The sequence below is a fragment of the Mchenga conophoros genome, linkage group LG5, assembly GCF_057382185.1.
Source record: "Mchenga conophoros isolate Kocher_MC1m ecotype Shallow Benthic linkage group LG5, M_conophoros_male_GT1.1, whole genome shotgun sequence".
NCBI classification, from domain to species: domain Eukaryota; kingdom Metazoa; phylum Chordata; class Actinopteri; order Cichliformes; family Cichlidae; genus Mchenga; species Mchenga conophoros.
In genome coordinates this window covers 1,488,200-1,508,086 of record NC_140530.1, presented here as the reverse complement: position 1 = coordinate 1,508,086, position 19,887 = coordinate 1,488,200, and the positions used below count along the sequence as shown (strand labels likewise).

Sequence of the window (19,887 nt, the reverse complement as noted above, 5' to 3'; positions counted from 1 at the left end):
CTTCGCTAGCAACCCGGCATTTCATCTCCGACAAAGTTATCCCCGAGAGAAGTAAAGCAAGTGTGTAAGTCCATCTCTGAATGTTTGTAAAGCATTCCTGCGTTAAGCTTAACAAACGACTGCCTCTCCTGCTGCTACTTCAATCGTGAAACTGATCAGCTGATCGGCTTTTCTGTCGCGAGTCCGTCTCTTGTTTGTTTTTGGTCCACTTTGCACCAGAAAGAGGAAACCAGCGGCTGAACAACAGCAGCACGTTTAAGCTTGATCAGCTGTTGTTAGAATGTATTTAATATTACTTTCTACTCGAGGATCTTTTTCTACGTAGCTGACGCTGGTAACTGTGCAGGGGCGGATCTAGCAAAGTTTAGCCAGGGGGGCCGATAGGGCATGAACAGGGAAAAGGGGGCACAAAGACATACTTTTCTTTCTTATTCTCATTTAAAATGTCTAGCTTTTAATAAATAATTATCTGACACCCAAAGTTTTAATTTGATGTAAAATGAATAGAAGTCAATTACTGTATATAGTGACTATTAAGTCTAATATATATACCCTAGTAAGCTATAGTACTTTTTACTTTGGGAAGGTACCATCTGTGCAGTCTGCAATTTTGTTGAAGAAAGATGTTGAATCTATTTAATATTTCTTGAAAAATAATTGATTTCTGTGCATTTTTTTTTCACACTGCATCAAATTAAGGTTGATTACGTCGATTAAGCATCATGAGGTGGAGCGTGAGGGGTGGTTCCCTATTTTTTATTTATTTATTTTTGTTGTTGCTGGGAGTTGGAACCCTATTAGTTAGGTTGCTTAATATTTACGCTAAGTACTCTTTAAAATACCAGAATAGGGAGGATGGTGTAGGTCTAAGTTTATTAGATTGATCAGTATTGCTGAACTATGAAATATTTTTTTTGTACACAGGTATAACAGAATAGCTTTAGTGTAGTTGTTGTTTTAAACTTGAGTATGAACTTGCAGACTTGCAAAATGCAGCAAGATATTTTAAAAAACAGTTTTGTTGATTAAAAGACACTATATCGGATTCATATCGGTATCGGCAGATATCCAAATTTATGATATCGGTATCGGTATCGGACATAAAAAAGTGGTATCGTGCCATCTCTATTAACATGTTATTGGCTGGGAGTGAGGATGCACTGACCCCATGTGACCTGGCCTATATTCAGTCTAGTTTTATTTACATCACCGATCATGCAGGTGCTTTATAGTCCGAGGTAACACATGAGTGAAAAAGTCAGAGCCAGCATCCGTTTGAGGGGAACGAGACAGAACAAAAGGCCCGTCTCTACATAAACTGGTCTCATCACATAATAATGACATCACAGCAGCAGCACTGCTGTTAAAGACACAGCTGATGCTGGTACAGCTCTCTGCACCTGCCTTATTCATGTGTTTGTGTGCATGTGTGCACACACTACTCAGTCTATCACTGCTGGTCCCTCATACACAGTCTAGCACTCGCAGCACTGCTCTAAAAAGGTGTGTGTTTCTGTTGTGTGTCTGCACATGTTTCCTCCCTCCCCCACCGTGCTGTTTACCCCGTGACCTCTGAACTCTATACCCTCCCCGTCCAGTGATGTCATTATATGACAGTGACTTCATTTCTAATCTACAGCCAGTTGCAGCCTGTAGGCCCTCAGCTGAGAACGGAGACATGCTGGGCTCATGGTTTGTGCAGTAACATGCAGAGTAGCATGAATGAGTTCAGACGATGATTTCAGCTTTCTATTGATTATTCTTCCCTGAGAAGAATTTAACCTCTGCGCTGCGTCACCAGCTTTCCCCGCAGTCTGATGTTTGTGTTGTTTCCTAACTGCTACTGAAAACCAATGAACAGATTTCATAACCTCCCCAAAAAGCATAAATAATAATTGAACCAAGTCCAGAAATGGCACAGCTTTGTCTCCTGGATTATTTTATACTGTCTCACTCTCCCCACACTTCTGCTGAGTAACCCGTCATCTTTGTGTCAGTGTGATGATTTACAAATAGGTCCTGAAGGTGAGTGAGTGTCCATCAGTTCATGCACTGGAGCTGAAGCACATTTGCAGCAGTGCACCAGCAAGTCTACCTCTGAATGGCCAGAGAAACCAACATGGAGGTTTTGGAGTGACCTAGATCTCCTCAGTAGACTGACATGCTTTGGCATGACTTTAAACAGGCTGTTCATGCTTAAACACTCTTCAGTGCGGCCGAATTAAAACAATTCTCTAAAGACGAGCGAGCCAAACCTGCTCATGCGAGAGGCTCATTGCCCGTTAATGGGCAAAATGCTTCATTCAAATTGTTGTGTCAGGACTTCAGCACAGAGCAGAGTGGTGTATTCATCATCTCAGAGCAGACTTTGCTACTCCACCTTTTCTGAAAGGTGAGGTCAGTAAGAGTGGATGTCAGCAGTATGGACGGTGTAAGCATCATTCATCAAACCACTGACCTCCCGATTGGCAGACGCCCTGCCCTACCTCTTGAGCTGCCCTCAGAACTGGAAACAGTCTCGACGGGACTTTTCATATTGTGATAGTCAGTGAAAACATAATTTGTCCTTCCACATTAGACTCAGCTGTGACTCTACATTAACAGATACACAAGAAGGATCATCGCGTTCAAAGGCTGTTTTATTAGAAGCTGGTAAAGAACGTTTCACGTCTTACAGTTTGAAGTGTGCTGAACAAAGCTGTGTCTGCAGAGCCCGCCATGCTCAGTGAACACAACCTGCAGGAAGGTGCAGGAAACGAGGACGCAGTCTGGACGGGGTGTCGAGGGTGAACGTGTGGTTGCCAGGGGATACGTGTGTATCTGGATGTCACGCTCAGTGGGAGCTGTGGGTTGGAAAATGACCTAGTTTTAACCGGAAACACGGAAACAAAGAGGAGTGGGAGAGGGGAGAAGGCAGAGTGGAGCTGCAGCTGGAAGACCAGCAAATTCACTGGTTTGATTTCCGACAAACACAAAAAGCACAACAGCAGCACTGCAGAGGGGCTACAGTCACGACAGCTGTAGCTTTGTGTGTGTGCATGCATACTCCTGTATGTTGAGTTTGTAGCAACAGTGTGTGAAATGCTGAACTGTGAACCCCACGCTGCTTGTTGTTGAGCTGTTGTGTTGCATGAAAACAGATTTAAATGAGAGACAGGAGGGCTGAACACACCCACAGTGTCCACAGTGAACCAGGGACAGCTTCACAGGGAAGCTGGCTGCTGGTGATGGCTGGCTAATCGATCTGATTGGAGTATAAAATGTGATTAAACAGCAAATAGCACTGTTCTCGGTTCTCAGGATGTTTCAAGCTTAATGATGAATTGTCTAATCGTAAGGTGTGCAGAGCATCCATCTCCTCGACTCCACCCAGGACAATAACATGAGGTCTGTTACTCGTTGTAGCAGACTTGGCCTTGCTGCTGGCTAATCTTTAGGTAATGTTGCTGTTGAATAAAAAGATGAGAACGTGTACGTCAGAACTCTGAGACACCAGGCCCTTTGTTCTTAGCTCACGTTCCTCCCCACACATTAAATATGTGGCGTCCTGTAGTTGTGGGGATATGATACACCTGCAGCCTGTGTTGGATCAACTCTTTGCTCACCTGTTGATGTTTCAGTCTGCCCTGCATCATAATGTACAAACCATCCCAGCTCACATGAAGCTAAGAAGCTGATCTTACTATGGGAAATATTGGTGACATATTAAATGGCAATTTTCACTTTATTACAAGCAATCGTAAGTTTGCCCATTCCTCTGCCCCACAGCTCACATATGTACATGCTCAGCTTACAAAGCCTGCTCTGGAGCCTTTGCTGCTTCCATGGAGATCACTGGCCACAAACAGCCACTCTGATCTTAACTGGGACTAAAATGATAAGAAATAAATGTGTGAAATATAGAAAGTTCTGGTAGCTCACTGCCCAGACTCTTCACTTTAGCCTGCTTATGTTTTCTTTCTGTAACTGTAGTCGTAAAAAACTGTGATGTCATTTAACTGTTCATTGTTTAATGACTGTGAGGAGTATGAACGGCCATAATGGAGGTTTTCATCAGTCAAACAGTCCAAAGTTTGAGCTTGTTTGTGGTTCAGAATCATAAACGGCTTCAAGCTCACTCAGACACTGAGCCATGGCTCTGTGCCACATGCACACATGTCTGCATCTCTGCCATTCAGACACACTTTATATGCACTTCATGTGATGTCACTGTCAATACTGAACTGCACATCGAGTCTTTTTAAAGGAGGCAGTTTGTGTTGCTGTGATGGACAAGTTTGAAAGTGTTTGTCCTCCACAGTGGAAAATGACTTTACCCAGCTCCCCGTCTCTCTGTGGACTTGGACCGCTACACTCGCCGTCTCTCTGTGGACTTGGACCGCTACACTCCCCGTCTCTCTCTGTGGACCTGGACCGCTACACTCCCCGTCTCTCTGTGGACCTGGACCACTACACTCGCCGTCTCTCTGTGGACCTGGACCGCTACACTCCCCGTCTCTCTGTGGACCTGGACCGCTACACTCGGCGTCTCTCTCTGTGGACCTGGACCACTACACTCGCCGTCTCTCTCTGTGGACCTGGACCGCTACACTCCCCGTCTCTCTCTGTGGACCTGGACCGCTACACTCCCCGTCTCTCTGTGGACCTGGACCGCTACACTCGCCGTCTCTCTGTGGACTTGGACCGCTACACTCCCCGTCTCTCTCTGTGGACCTGGACCACTACACTCGCCGTCTCTCTCTGTGGACTTGGACCGCTAGACTCGCCGTCTCTCTGTGGACTTGGACCGCTACACTCGCCGTCTCTCTCTGTGGACCTGGACCGCTACACTCGCTGTCTCTCTCTGTGGACTTGGACCGCTACACTCCCCGTCTCTCTCTGTGGACCTGGACCGCTACACTCGCCGTCTCTCTGTGGACTTGGACCGCTACACTCCCCGTCTCTCTGTGGACCTGGACCGCTACACTCCCCGTCTCTCTCTGTGGACCTGGACCGCTACACTCGCCGTCTCTCTCTGTGGACCTGGACCGCTACACTCACCGTCTCTCTCTGTGGACCTGGACCGCTACACTCCCCGTCTCTCTGTGGACCTAGACCGCTACACTCGCCGTCTCTCTCTGTGGACCTGGACCGCTACACTCCCCGTCTCTCTGTGGACCTGGACCGCTACACTCGCCGTCTCTCTCTGTGGACCTGGACCGCTACACTCCCCGTCTCTCTGTGGACCTGGACCGCTACACTCCCCATCTCTCTCTGTGGACCTGGACCACTACACTCCCCGTCTCTCTGTGGACCTAGACCGCTACACTCGCCGTCTCTCTGTGGACCTAGACCGCTACACTCGCCGTCTCTCTCTGTGGACCTGGACCGCTACACTCGCCGTCTCTCTGTGGACCTGGACCGCTACACTCGCCGTCTCTCTCTGTGGACCTGGACCGCTACACTCCCCGTCTCTCTCTGTGGACCTGGACCGCTACACTCCCCGTCTCTCTCTGTGGACCTGGACCACTACACTCCCCGTCTCTCTCTGTGGACCTGGACCGCTACACTCCCCGTCTCTCTCTGTGGACCTGGACCACTACACTCCCCGTCTCTCTGTGGACCTAGACCGCTACACTCGCCGTCTCTCTCTGTGGACCTGGACCGCTACACTCCCCGTCTCTCTCTGTGGACCTGGACCGCTACACTCACCGTCTCTCTCTGTGGACCTGGACCGCTACACTCCCCGTCTCTCTGTGGACCTGGACCGCTACACTCGCCGTCTCTCTCTGTGGACCTGGACCGCTACACTCCCCGTCTCTCTCTGTGGACTTGGACCGCTACACTCACCGTCTCTCTCTGTGGACCTGGACCGCTACACTCCCCGTCTCTCTGTGGACCTGGACCGCTACACTCGCCGTCTCTCTCTGTGGACCTGGACCGCTACACTCCCCGTCTCTCTCTGTGGACTTGGACCGCTACACTCACCGTCTCTCTCTGTGGACCTAGACCGCTACACTCGCCGTCTCTCTCTGTGGACCTGGACCGCTACACTCGCCGTCTCTCTCTGTGGACTTGGACCGCTACACTCCCCGTCTCTCTCTGTGGACCTGGACCGCTACACTCCCCGTCTCTCTGTGGACCTAGACCGCTACACTCGCCGTCTCTCTCTGTGGACCTGGACCGCTACACTCCCCGTCTCTCTGTGGACCTGGACCGCTACACTCGCCGTCTCTCTCTGTGGACCTGGACCGCTACACTCCCCGTCTCTCTGTGGACCTAGACCGCTACACTCGCCGTCTCTCTCTGTGGACCTGGACCGCTACACTCGCCGTCTCTCTGTGGACCTGGACCGCTACACTCCCCGTCTCTCTGTGGACCTAGACCGCTACACTCGCCGTCTCTCTCTGTGGACCTGGACCGCTACACTCGCCGTCTCTCTGTGGACCTGGACCGCTACACTCGCCGTCTCTCTCTGTGGACCTGGACCGCTACACTCCCCGTCTCTCTCTGTGGACCTGGACCACTACACTCCCCGTCTCTCTGTGGACCTGGACCGCTACACTCCCCGTCTCTCTCTGTGGACCTGGACCGCTACACTCACCGTCTCTCTCTGTGGACCTGGACCGCTACACTCCCTGTCTCTCTGTGGACCTAGACCGCTACACTCGCCGTCTCTCTCTGTGGACCTGGACCGCTACACTCCCCGTCTCTCTCTGTGGACTTGGACCGCTACACTCCCCGTCTCTCTGTGGACCTGGACCGCTACACTCGCCGTCTCTCTCTGTGGACCTGGACCGCTACACTCCCCGTCTCTCTCTGTGGACTTGGACCGCTACACTCACCGTCTCTCTCTGTGGACCTGGACCGCTACACTCCCTGTCTCTCTGTGGACCTAGACCGCTACACTCGCCGTCTCTCTCTGTGGACCTGGACCGCTACACTCACCGTCTCTCTGTGGACCTGGACCGCTACACTCGCCGTCTCTCTCTGTGGACTTGGACCGCTACACTCCCCGTCTCTCTCTGTGGACTTGGACCGCTACACTCCCCGTCTCTCTGTGGACCTAGACCGCTACACTCGCCGTCTCTCTCTGTGGACCTGGACCGCTACACTCCCCGTCTCTCTCTGTGGACCTGGACCGCTACACTCCCCGTCTCTCTGTGGACCTGGACCGCTACACTCGCCGTCTCTCTCTGTGGACCTGGACCGCTACACTCCCCGTCTCTCTGTGGACCTAGACCGCTACACTCGCCGTCTCTCTCTGTGGACCTGGACCGCTACACTCGCCGTCTCTCTGTGGACCTGGACCGCTACACTCCCCGTCTCTCTGTGGACCTAGACCGCTACACTCGCCGTCTCTCTCTGTGGACCTGGACCGCTACACTCGCCGTCTCTCTCTGTGGACCTGGACCGCTACACTCGCCGTCTCTCTCTGTGGACTTGGACCGCTACACTCGCCGTCTCTCTCTGTGGACCTGGACCGCTACACTCCCTGTCTCTCTGTGGACCTGGACCGCTACACTCGCCGTCTCTCTCTGTGGACCTGGACCGCTACACTCGCCGTCTCTCTGTGGACCTAGACCGCTACACTCGCCGTCTCTCTCTGTGGACCTGGACCGCTACACTCCCCGTCTCTCTGTGGACCTGGACCGCTACACTCGCCGTCTCTCTCTGTGGACTTGGACCGCTACACTCACCGTCTCTCTCTGTGGACCTGGACCGCTACACTCCCCGTCTCTCTGTGGACCTGGACCGCTACACTCGCCGTCTCTCTCTGTGGACCTGGACCGCTACACTCCCCGTCTCTCTGTGGACCTGGACCGCTACACTCGCCGTCTTCTCTGCAGCTCCAGTGGTCTCCACCCTGCTACCTGCAGCTATTAAGAAAGAAAATGGATTTCCAGTTTCAGTTGTGCAATCACGCCTTCATTTTTTCCACTGTAGTGGAAACAGCTGTGCGTCAACATTAGCAGAATAATGACATATTTTATTTATTTATTTATTTTTTTTATTTAACCTTTATTTAACCAGGAATGTCCCGTTGAGATCAAAAACCTCTATTTCAAGGGAGTCCTGGCCAAGAGGCAGCACATTTCAAAACAAATACATACGAACAAACAAAGTTAAAATTACACAAAACAATTACACATTATTGAGGCAGTCTGTAGGCCTTTGAGTTTAGTTTTAAAAACATTTAAAGACAACAGTTCAGTCAGTTTCCAGTCTTTCTGTAACAGATTCCACAAAAAAGGCGCAGAGTGCACAAAGGCTTTCTTACCCAGCTCTGTGTGGACAAGGGGAACAGACAGCAGCAGCTGATCATTTGAACGTAAGGAGTAAGAACCACTATTTGTCCTTGTGAGCAAAGTACAAATATAAGGAGGCAGCAATCCAAGCATAGCTTTGTAAATAAAAGTGTACCAATGCCCCTGTCTTCTAATGGCCAAAGAAGGCCATTTTACTCTTAAGTACAAATCACAGTGATGGGTCAGGTATTTACAATTGGTAATAAACCTCAAGGAAGCATGATACATCGTGTCCAACATTAGAAGACATGAAGAAGAAGCGTTCATATACAGAATGTCACCATAATCTAACACAGATAAAAAGGTTGCAGTGACAAGACGTTTTTTTACTGCAAAAGAAAAGCACTGCTTATTACGGAAGAAAAAACGAAGTTTAAGTCTCAGTTTCTTTACTAGTCTCTCTATATGTGGTTTAAAGGTGAAGGAGTCATCAATCCAGACACCAAGGTATTTATATTCATGAACCATCTCTATGACATTTCCTTCAAGGGTGGACACCACTGGAATAGGCTCCGGGACCTTCTTTGACTTAGCAAACAACATTAGCTTAGTCTTGTCAGCATTGAGAACTAATTTTAGCTGAATAAGTGAATGCTGGAAAGCAACAAAGGCTTTCTGTAGGGTTTCAATGGCCTGAGCAAGAGATGATCCATAACAGTAAATAACTGTGTCATCAGCATAAGAATGCAAATTTGTGTCTGAGACATTTTGACCCAAGTCATTGATATATAAAAGGAACAGAAGGCGACACAATCACTAATGCATACTGTCACGGCCCGCGAGGGCAGACCGTGTGGAGAGTGTTTGGTGGATCCAGGTGTGGACACAGACGCAGGAGGCAAAACTTGTGCTAAGCTCAAAGCGAGCCTTTAATCAGGGCTGACACAGAAGGCAAAATAACAAACCACAAACTATGGGAAAACTAAAGACCTAAACTGGGAGTAACTAAGGCTATAAACGAAGACCAGGACTGAACTATGACGAAGTACTGCGGACAGACTATGAACACGACATGAGAAACTGTGAACGAGATCTCGGTGCTGGCACATGAAGGTGCAGGCACATGAAGGTGCAGGCACATGAAGGTGCAGGCACATGAAGGTGCAGGCAAACATGACTGGAGAAAGTGACTATGAACATGTCCAATACTGAATCTTGCAGACTAGAATCATGACGTGCAGCTAGAAATAACAGGGTGCATGAACAGACGACGCGACACTGACACGAAGACACACTGGGCTAAAATACACAGAGGAAGTCATCAAGGAATTAGAGACAGAAGGGGACACAGCTAGAAACACTGACATAAGACAGGAACATGAACCTTCAGAGTAAAACAGGAAACAAGACAGCACTAAACAAAGACGCAGACACGACACAGAGACAGAACTAAACCTGCAATAAACATGAGAACACAAAACCTACGAACTAATCCCTGAACAAGAAGAACTGAAACAAAGAGTCATAATCATCAGCATCATAATAAGGAAAGAATCCAAAATGCAAAAACACACCAAAACATAGCGACTCAAAATACTGGGTCAAGCTGAGCCAGAACCGCGGCAGCATAAATAACAATGATTCTTTTCGTAGTGTGGTCGGTGAGTGCATGTGTGAAACACAGAAGTGTAAGCTCAGCTTACCACAGAGTCCACCAGTCAGACCATGTGTAACAGTGTGTGTTGTTGTGTACTGTACATGTTTCATACAAAGAGACAAAGAAAGAAGGAAAAGAACATGCTGGAGTCCCAAAGGCAGCACCTGGTGCACAGATGAGCTCTCCGAAAGCACAAACACACACACAAAGTCCTCAGGCATACAACAGTGTGTGAGTGTGCACACGCTGTTAGGGTAGGTACAATATCTGACCGGCTGAATAAATCCTTTTCCCTCCCCAACAACTGTGTCTCTATTTGGGGAAAATCCACAGAAACATGAGTGGGTTTGTGTACTGGGAGCTTCAACCTGACCCAGTGTGCAGGCTTCTCCATGCTTCTGCATTAGCTGAACAGAAGAGGGAAAGCTGTGTGGAAACTGATAAACTATACAAAGTGCATTAATCTGTGTTCTCTCTGCTTCTCACCAGGCCTGCAAAGTGCTTCTCACACAGTGAGTGGACGAGGAAGCTGTCCACATACGTGAACGTGAGTCACTGATTGTCTCTTTCTTACTGGTACTCACTGGTGGACCACAGGAGTCCCAGTGTGACAGGTTAGTCTTGATGCATGACAGAGGTTACTGTAGCTGCATTCATGTAAAATTCCAAATGTCGCTCTTTGGCGTATAACTTAGAGCTTAGATAACTGAGCGCTGTACACAGCAGAGTGATCTGGGACAGAATGAAGAGCAGCAGTGAAAGGAAGATGACAGGTAGCCGTGTCATGACAGCACGTTACAATGAGCTGCTGGTGGCAGAGCTGAAGATAAACACAAATAAATAAACACAAGTAAACAGAGCATTTAAATACACTTTTACACTACAGTCTCATGTAACAGGCAAAGTTTAGTTACAGGTCTCCAAAAGTTGATTCTGTTCATCTGGACGTAGCGTTTTGTGGGAGAAACGTTTCGTCACTCATCCAGGTGACTTGCTGGTCATGAGAATTTGCATAATTAAGATTAAGGAACTGACCTCCCAGCCCATCGTTCCTTCAGTGGGTTTCAGTCATTATGCAAATGTGCTGTTTATAAGATTGAAACCTGCAGTCAGCTGAGACTGAAGACGTCACCTGATGATGACGAAACGTTTGTGCCACAAAACGCCTCATCCAGATGAACATAATCAGCTTTTGGAGATTTACTTACCTGGATGATTGAAAATGCATCAAGGCGTTTAGTTACAGGTCTTTCAAGAACGTTAGTCTTTGTTTTTAAACGTACAGATCGTACAAGTCCATTTTTGTCACGAATGGTTTCCAGAACTCTCCCAAGTGGCCAGGAACCACGTGGTGCAGAGGAATCCATTATAATGATTATATCTCCAGGTTTTAGACTCTTCTTCTTTTGGTTCCATTTTTGTCTCTCCTGTAACCAAGGCGACTATTCACGTAGCCATCGTTTCCAAAGATCTGAGAAGTACTGAGCCTGTTTCCATCTTCTCTTCAGATACATATCCTGAGGGTCAAATCAGGAGGATGTGATTTGGTGTAAGTGGCTCTGGGGCTTTTGGATCATCAGAAAGCTTTGTGATGGGTCTGTCATTTAAAATTGCTTCAGTTTCACACTGAACTGTATTTAATCCATCGCCGTCCAACTGTTGTTGCTGAAGAACGGATCTCAGAATCTTTCTGACCATACGGATTATCCATTCCCAAATTCCACCATGTTGTGATGCTCCAGGCGGATTAAAACTCCAAACAGCTTCAATTTGGGTATGTTTCAGCGATTTAAGAGCCTCTCTTAACTCTGTCTGCTCCAACAAAATTGGTTCCATTGTCCGATTGGATGCGAGCGACTTGACCTCTCCAACTCACAAAATGGCGCAAAGCATTATGCAGGCATCTGTGCTTGGAGAGCTAGCCACTTCCAAGTGCACCGCTCAGCTGGCTAAACAGGTGAAAATGACTCCATAACGTTTAGCTGTACCTCGTCCTCTTTTCACTTCACCGACGTTGGTGAGTGGTGGGTTATCTGGCAAAATTCTTTCCTTGGGTAAATCTGCCATCTTTTGCTCCAAGGCCTTTCCAGGATATTTTCTGCAAAAATTACATTCTGCGATAACCTTCCTTACAGCCGAGTTGGCCTTTGTGATCCAGTATTTTCTCCTTAGTGTGGATAAGGTGTGGTTACGACCGCTATGACCAAGCTGTTGATGAATGTGCTTTAGGATGAGACTTGCTACATGTTGATCCTTTGCAAGAACAAAGGGATGCTTCATTTCTTCTGGTAAGGAGCCCTTTGTCAGTCGTCCCCCAACTCTTAAGAGGCCTTCATCATCAAGATAAGGGTCTAATCTATAAATTGAGCTGTGCCTGCTCACAGAACCTTTCCCACTTGACAACGTAGCAATCTCCTCTCCAAATCTTTGTTGCTGGCAAAATCTGATAACGGCAAGCGCCGCTTCCAGAAGATCCTTTGAGGATAGACCATACAGTTGCGTTTTCTTTACTTTCTCCTTTGTAGTACCTCTACAAATTAGATTATTTGAGTTAGGTTGCGGTCTTCTTTTCTTATCTCTCATTGAAGGAAGGATTGCCTTCAGTCTAAGGAACCAAGCAACAGCAACCTTGAGCCTTCTCCAGTCTGAGAAGTACACCATCAATTGACATGTAGCATCAAGCAAGTCTTTTACTTGAGTAACATTCACTGTGGCCTCACCTTTGACTTCAGGGTCCTCTGGTTCTAAGGAGCATTCATTAGACTGGTCGGCCAATCACTTTCTGGCTACTGCAGAAAGCTTGGTCCTTCGATCCAGCGGCTGCTATGTGCAATGTTCCCAGCCTTCAGCCCTCTTGTAGCATCATCTGCTGGATTTTCCTTTGAGCTTACATATCCCCATTGTGATCGTTTAGTCGCAATGAATAAGACTGTTTGCCACAAAGGTAAGTAAACGTTTATCCTCATTCATTATGTATTTGAGTACAGATGTACTATCTGTCCAAAATACGGATTGCTTGAGTTTCATTCTCAACTGAGTCCTTAACATGAGATCCACTCGGACGGCAACTACAGCAGCTGTTAGTTCCAGATGTGGAATAGTGACAGGTTTTAGAGGTGTAACCCTTGCCTTGCCCATCAAGAATGCTACATGGATGGATTTCCTACTGTCTTGCATGCGCAGATATCCAGATTCACCGGCATCTGAAAAATGGTGTAGCTGTGCATGTGTGAGAGGTCCGAACTCTCTTGGTTGTATACACCTTTTAACCTTGAAATAAGAAAGCATTTGCAAATCACTGAGCCAACTTTTCCACTTTTGCAACATGTTTTGGGGTATTGGTTCATCCCATCCCAGTTTCCTTTTGCAAAGCTCCTGCTGCATTCTTTTGGCAGGCAGCAGGACTGGTGCAAGAAATCCCAATGGATCGTAAATAGAGCCTGATGTTGACAACATTCCACATCTAATACAAGATTTTTGAGGAACACGGTAAATGGACTGATTCTTATACAGCGCTATTCTCCTCTCGGAGTACTCATAGCGCTCTATACAACATGCCACATTCACCCATTCATACAAGCACTTCTAAACACAAGTGCAAACTAATCTGCATTCACACACATTCATACTCCAATGAACGCATCAGAGGGCAACTTGGGGTTAATATCTTGTCCAAGGATATTTGACATGCAGACTGGGGAAGCCAAGGATTGAACCACCAACCTTCCAATCAGTAGCTGATCTGCTCTACCACCTGAGCCACAGTTATCCCCAAACATCCATTTTATTGTTGAATTTATCAGTTTCCACACACACTGCACGCCCAGAGCTCTTTCTACAGGAAGTTTGTCTCTATCAAGATTTAATTATTTTCTTTGCAACAGCGTGCAATTGTTACTGACCCACTTGGTCAGTGTAAATCCTCCCCTTTGACAAAGTGCTGAAAGATCTTTGACCAAATCAACAGCATCTGAGGTGGAGGCCCCGCTCTTCAAACAGTCGTCCACATAGAAGTTCTCTTTTACTGCTTCACATACCTTGTCTAGGAATTCAGTTTGATTGTCCTCAGCTGTTTTTCTCAAAGCGAAACTGGCACAGCTCGGGGAAGATACTTCACCGAACAGATGAACGCGAAACTCAGTTATGTCCTTTATTGTCTTTATGTCACCCATAAATGCGACTGGATCCTGTCGAAATCTAAGCAAAACCCCATCAATGAGCTTGTGAGAGCTGCTTGTTTAATGATGTCCCACAGTCAAATGCAATTCTTATAGATCCTTCCTGGGACGATGAGAAATGTACCACTTGTTTCCATTTTTGTAAGCCGTTTGCTCTGCATATCCGTTACTTATCATCTCGTCCATGAAGCTTTTATATTATTTATGCAACTGTTCATTGTTGAGAAGTTTTTGTTTTAGACTTTGCAATCTTTGTTTCACTATGAAGAAATTGTTTGGCATCTTTATGTTATCCTTTTTAAAAGGTAACTTCAGTCAGTAGTGTCCATTTTCCATTGTTGCAGATTCTTCCATGATCTTCATGAACTCTCTTGACAAACCCTTTTCCTCTATAACCTTTTCATTAAAATCATATTTTAAAGTGATAAATCGAAAGCTCCTGGTACCAACGGTCTTGCATACAGTGTTTAGTGTGTTAAATGCTAAATGCTGTTTATCACATATAAGACCTGCAAACCACAGTGCTTTAACGATTCCTCTACAATATTAAGACAAGAGGAATAATTCGCCAGTCCAATGATCTTAAATCCAAAACAACCCTTAAAGCACAAAATAAAGTTGGTAATAAGATAATGTTCAGATGATCCTTTTCCTCATTATTATGTCTGAACACTTTTCTAAACTCCTCCACATTCTGTTTTGTGAACCAACACCTGTGATAAGACTGAGCCCAGCGCTCATGCTTGGGTTTGTTTCTGGGCTGCACTCTCTAGGGACGCACACAGGGACTCACACAGGGACTCACACAGGGACTCACACAGGGACGCACACAGGGACGCACACAGGGACGCACACAGGGACTCAGCTGTGAATGTAGGCCAGGCCAACAAACAGCTCTGCATGCCAGAATGGGTCTATGCAGCTACACACTCAGCCCCCACCCCCACACCACACACACACACGCACACAGACACACACACGCACACGCACGCATGCACACACATGCACACAGACACACATGCACACAGACACACACACAGAGACACACACACACACACACGCACACACACACATGCACAGACACACACACGCACACACACACACACACACACACACACACACACACACACACACACACACACACACGTGTCTGTTGTACATACACTGTCAGTCTACTGTCTTCATCTAATGCGTCTCTCTCTGTCTGCCCGCTCGCAGGTTATCGGCTGTCAGGACAGAGTCTGGCCAACTTTGAGGGGCAAACTCAGCCATTTGGAGGGACAGAGATGTTGTGGCAGGACAAGCATGCAGCCCTGACTTTCATGTCATTACTGCTGCTACTGTGGCAGGAAGCAGCACCCATTGAAGTCCCAGAAGACCGTAAGTCACCCAAATGGGTGGAATTAATATAGTACATACTTACACATGCAAGCTATAACAGTGGTTCTCTACTGGCCATGAAAACACATCAGTTCTGCTGGACAGTGGGTTCACATCTCTTGCTGTGACTGGACAAAAGTAAAGCTGCTCCCTTTGTAAAGAGTCACCCTGCAGGTTTGATGTTTTTATGCCAGATGCAACCTGAAAAGCATCTGTGCATCATCTTGGGACTGAACTGGAGGTCTTTGGCCTGTTATGCAAATGTGTAAACCACTACAGGGAATTATTAGGCAAATGAGTATTTTGTCCACATCATCCTCTTCATGCATGTTGTCTTACTCCAAGCTGTATAGGCTCGAAAGCCTACTACCAATTAAGCATATTAGGTGATGTGCATCTCTGTAATGAGAAGGGGTGTGGTCTAATGACATCAACACCCTATATCAGGTGTGCATAATTATTAGGTAACGTCCTTTCCTTTGGCAAAATGGGTCAAAAGAAGGACTTGACAGGCTCAGAAAAGTCAAAAATAGTGAGATATCTTGCAGAGGGATGCAGCAGTCTCAAAATTGCAAAGCTTCTGAAGCGTGATCATCGAACAATCAAGCGTTTCATTCAAAATAGTCAACAGGGTCGCAAGAAGCGTGTGGAAAAACCAAGGTGCAAAATAACTGCCCGTGAACTGAGAAAAGTCAAGCGTGCAGCTGCCAAGATGCCACTTGCCACCAGTTTGGCCATATTTCAGAGCTGCAACATCACTGGAGTGCCCAAAAGCACAAGGTGTGCAATACTCAGAGACATGGCCAAGGTAAGAAAGGCTGAAAGACGACCACCACTGAACAAGACACACAAGCTGAAACGTCAAGACTGGGCCAAGAAATATCTCAAGACTGGTTTTTCTAAGGTTTTATGGACTGATGAAATGAGAGTGAGTCTTGATGGGCCAGATGGATGGGCCCGTGGCTGGATTGGTAAAGGGCAGAGAGCTCCAGTCCCACTCAGACGCCAGCAAGGTGGAGGTGGAGTACTGGTTTGGGCTGGTATCATCAAAGATGAGCTTGTGGGGCCTTTTCGGGTTGAGGATGGAGTCAAGCTCAACTCCCAGTCCTACTGCCAGTTTCTGGAAGACACCTTCTTCAAGCAGTGGTACAGGAAGAAGTCTGCATCCTTCAAGAAAAACATGATTTTCATGCAGGACAATGCTCCATCACACGCGTCCAAGTACTCCACAGCGTGGCTGCAAGAAAGGGTATAAAAGAAGAAAAACTAATGACATGGCCTCCTTGTTCACCTGATCTGAACCCCATTGAGAACCTGTGGTCCATCATCAAATGTGAGATTTACAAGGAGGGGAAACAGTACACCTCTCTGAACAGTGTCTGGGAGGCTGTGGTTGCTGCTGCACGCAATGTTGATGGTGAACAGATCAAAACACTGACAGAATCCATGGATGGCAGGCTTTTGAGTGTCCTTGCAAAGAAAGGTGGCTATATTGGTCGCTGATTTGTTTTTGTTTTGTTTTTGAATGTCAGAAATGTATATTTGTGAATGTGGAGATGTTATATTGGTTTCACTGGTAAAAATAAATAATTGAAATGGGTATATATTTGTTTTTTGTTAAGTTGCCTAATAATTATGCACAGTAATAGTCACCTGCACACACAGATATCCCCCTAAAATAGCTCAAACTAAAAACAAACTAAAAACTACTTCCACAAACATTCAGCTTTGATATTAATGAGTTTTTTGGGTTCATTGAGAACATGGTTGTTGTTCAATAATAACATTATTCCTCAAAAATACAACTTGCCTAATAATTCTGCACTCCCTGTATATCCAGTAATGCACTTGTGAGATCTAAAAAGAGAAAAAAGTACTTTCAAGATAAAAATAGGGTCTGTGAAGATATGTATAGATCTGATCTATAAGTCTTGAAATGTGTATATAAAAAAAGAAATCAGCAACTTCAAATGGAGCCTCCTATTAACACTTCCTCGAGCTTCCACCTTTTGGTGAAAGTAGATGATTTTTGGTGCAATTTTGGTGCACTTATTTGATAACGTTGTACTTGGCATGTGGACCTGACTCCAAAGCTTTATATGGAGACGGCTTGTCTGCAGGAAACCAAAGCAGTCCTTTCTCAACATGATCTAACCCTGTCTGCTACCTGAGGGCCCTTTACTGAGAACACCTGCTTCCATGCTACAGATGAATGTACCCACATGATCGTTCCTTGAAATGATTGGCTCTGCTCGTGCTTGCTGGGTTAGCTCAACATAGCAAAGCTACAGTGACACTTGGCAGAGCTGGTTGTAGACAGTCACACCTACATGGAGTACTTCATGAATTTTTACCACTGTTAAATATTGTTGTTGACCCACTTAAAATGAGCTTAGTGGGCCAGTTGGGAACCACTGAGCTGTGTATGATAACAGCTGTAACATAGTACAATATTAATGTGTATTTGTCTCTAATATGATTAACAATCACAACTTGTGCATCTTATTCTGTTTCTCCTTGGCGTTACTTTGGACTAACAGCAAAGATCCAGCAAGACTGTAAGTGTTCTAACATGTTTTTGTCCCCACGTTCAGTACAGAGTGTTGTCCTTCACTCAGAGGGTCATATATGGTTGTTTTAACAAAGCCAGTGGCATTCTTTAAAAAAGGTCCAAACTGTAATAATAAAGCAGCGCTGTGACTCCATCAACACCGTCATGAATCCTCACTTAAGACCAGATTTGAATGCACTGGGGGATCATCATCATTGTCAAGTGCAAAGTTTAAAGTCAAGAGTACAATAAACATATTTTAACCTCATACACAGTCTAAACCTGACCAAGCAGTCGCAAGTGAAAGCAAAAGTATGCACTTAGTAAGCCAAAGTGAGCACGTGCAGTAAAAACATAAGAGCCTTCAATGTCACTCCTGCAACATCCTCTGAATAGAGGCCATATTAGGAGGCTGCACTGTTTGCATGTGCTTCTATATGACAGTCTGGGTCTTTCTGACGTGTCATTGACTTCGTTAAAAGTAAAATTGGGAAACATTCTGCTGATGACCTGACTTTGTAGGGCATGCACATTTGTGATGCAGCATGTGAAAAAGTGAGCCAAGCACAAATCAATCAAGGACATCTCAACTTTCTTTTATTTCCATCTCAGCAAATATCTCTCAAACTTAGAAAAATGGAATTTATTGAACAGTTTCTGATAAACAATGCTCTATCTAGTCCCAGGTCGTCCTTGTGGAGCCCCCCCTCACATAACATTCCCATACTAAACTCAACAGTCTAGTGTAAATGTACTAGAGTTTTCATCAGACGCTGATTTATGGGCCTGCTACAAGTGACTGTTTGTCTGTTTGCATTATTACTAAAGCACAGTAATAATAGAAAGTGTTCAACATCTTAAACATTCATAGAAAGCATCAAATGCCATACCATGATGGCTCTTTACAAATATAATGCTGTGTTTTCTTCCAGTGGATGTGATTAGGTGGTGAACCTCTACTAAAGCTACTGTCTTGTTTCTCTCTCCCAGTGAAGCAGCCCCCAACTATCATGAAACAGTCAGTAAAGAACTACATTGTGGACCCCAGAGATAACATCATCATTGAGTGTGAGGCCAAGGGCAACCCAGTGCCAACGTAAGCTCACACACACTCCCAACATGAGTCATGGTAAAAACAAAGCATCCATAAAGAACAACGAATGACACAGTGGAGTTACTTGTTTGTACACATTAAGCCAAAATGCAGATGTACTGTGTGAAAAACATTGAGGTTTTGTATATAACTTCCATGTAATCAGTTTCTCACACCATTATGGAAGGATTTTGGCACATCTTCCTGTTGCTGTGGTGCAACATTGTTGAGTGTCGCCACAGCTTTGTAGGCATTCACCTCCCGGCCGTGTCGACGTCCAGCCACGCTGTTCCACTTTGCTTGATGGATCTTGACTGGGCCGTAGACTTTCTATAGCTTTGAGCTCTGGAGACTGGCTAGGCCGCCATTTACCATGAATTATACAATATTGTCACGGCTGGGGGCAGTCGTGTGGTGTATTGAAAAAAGGATCCAAAATGCAGGCACTGGCTGGGGTGCGAGTGAGTGTTTATTTACAGCGGTGAGAAGGTGACAAAACAGGAAGAGCAGAGCGGGGAGTAAACAAACCTAAACTGGGAAAACTAAAGAACAAAACTTAAACCAGACACTCACGGGAGGAGGAGCAAAATGCACGCAGAGAGACGCAGAATGAATACCAGGTAACAGAATAATGCAGCCGGACATGGACCTAAACAGACGACGCGACAGAGAGCACATGAAAACACAGGGCTTAAATACACGGGGAGTAATCAGGGAATGGGCCACAGGAGGGAGACACAGCTGGGAGCAATTAGGCTAACGAGACAGGGGAGAGGTAAAACTGAACACACTGACATGAG

General features: G+C 46.3%; 1 protein-coding gene across 25 annotated transcripts in view; it reads left to right on the top strand.

The window, feature by feature from the left end:
* Positions 1-19,887, top strand: part of nfasca (neurofascin homolog (chicken) a) — a 165,538-nt gene that overhangs the window by 66,852 nt on the left and 78,799 nt on the right. For 22 of the 25 annotated variants that reach the window (XR_014892382.1, XR_014892385.1, XR_014892386.1 and 19 more), the window contains exons 3-6: positions 10,375-10,432; positions 15,282-15,443; positions 17,984-18,001; positions 18,985-19,090. Coding sequence is in view for 20 of the 25 variants with exons in the window: in XM_085272790.1 (XP_085128916.1) it covers positions 15,350-15,443; positions 17,984-18,001; positions 18,985-19,090 (218 nt within the window). In the remaining 5 variants the exon portion in view is untranslated. Of the gene's footprint in view, positions 1-10,374; positions 10,500-15,281; positions 15,444-17,983; positions 18,002-18,984; positions 19,091-19,887 lie in introns of all 25 variants that reach the window. The other 3 variants (XM_085272784.1, XM_085272802.1, XM_085272782.1) reach the window with 2 other exon arrangements.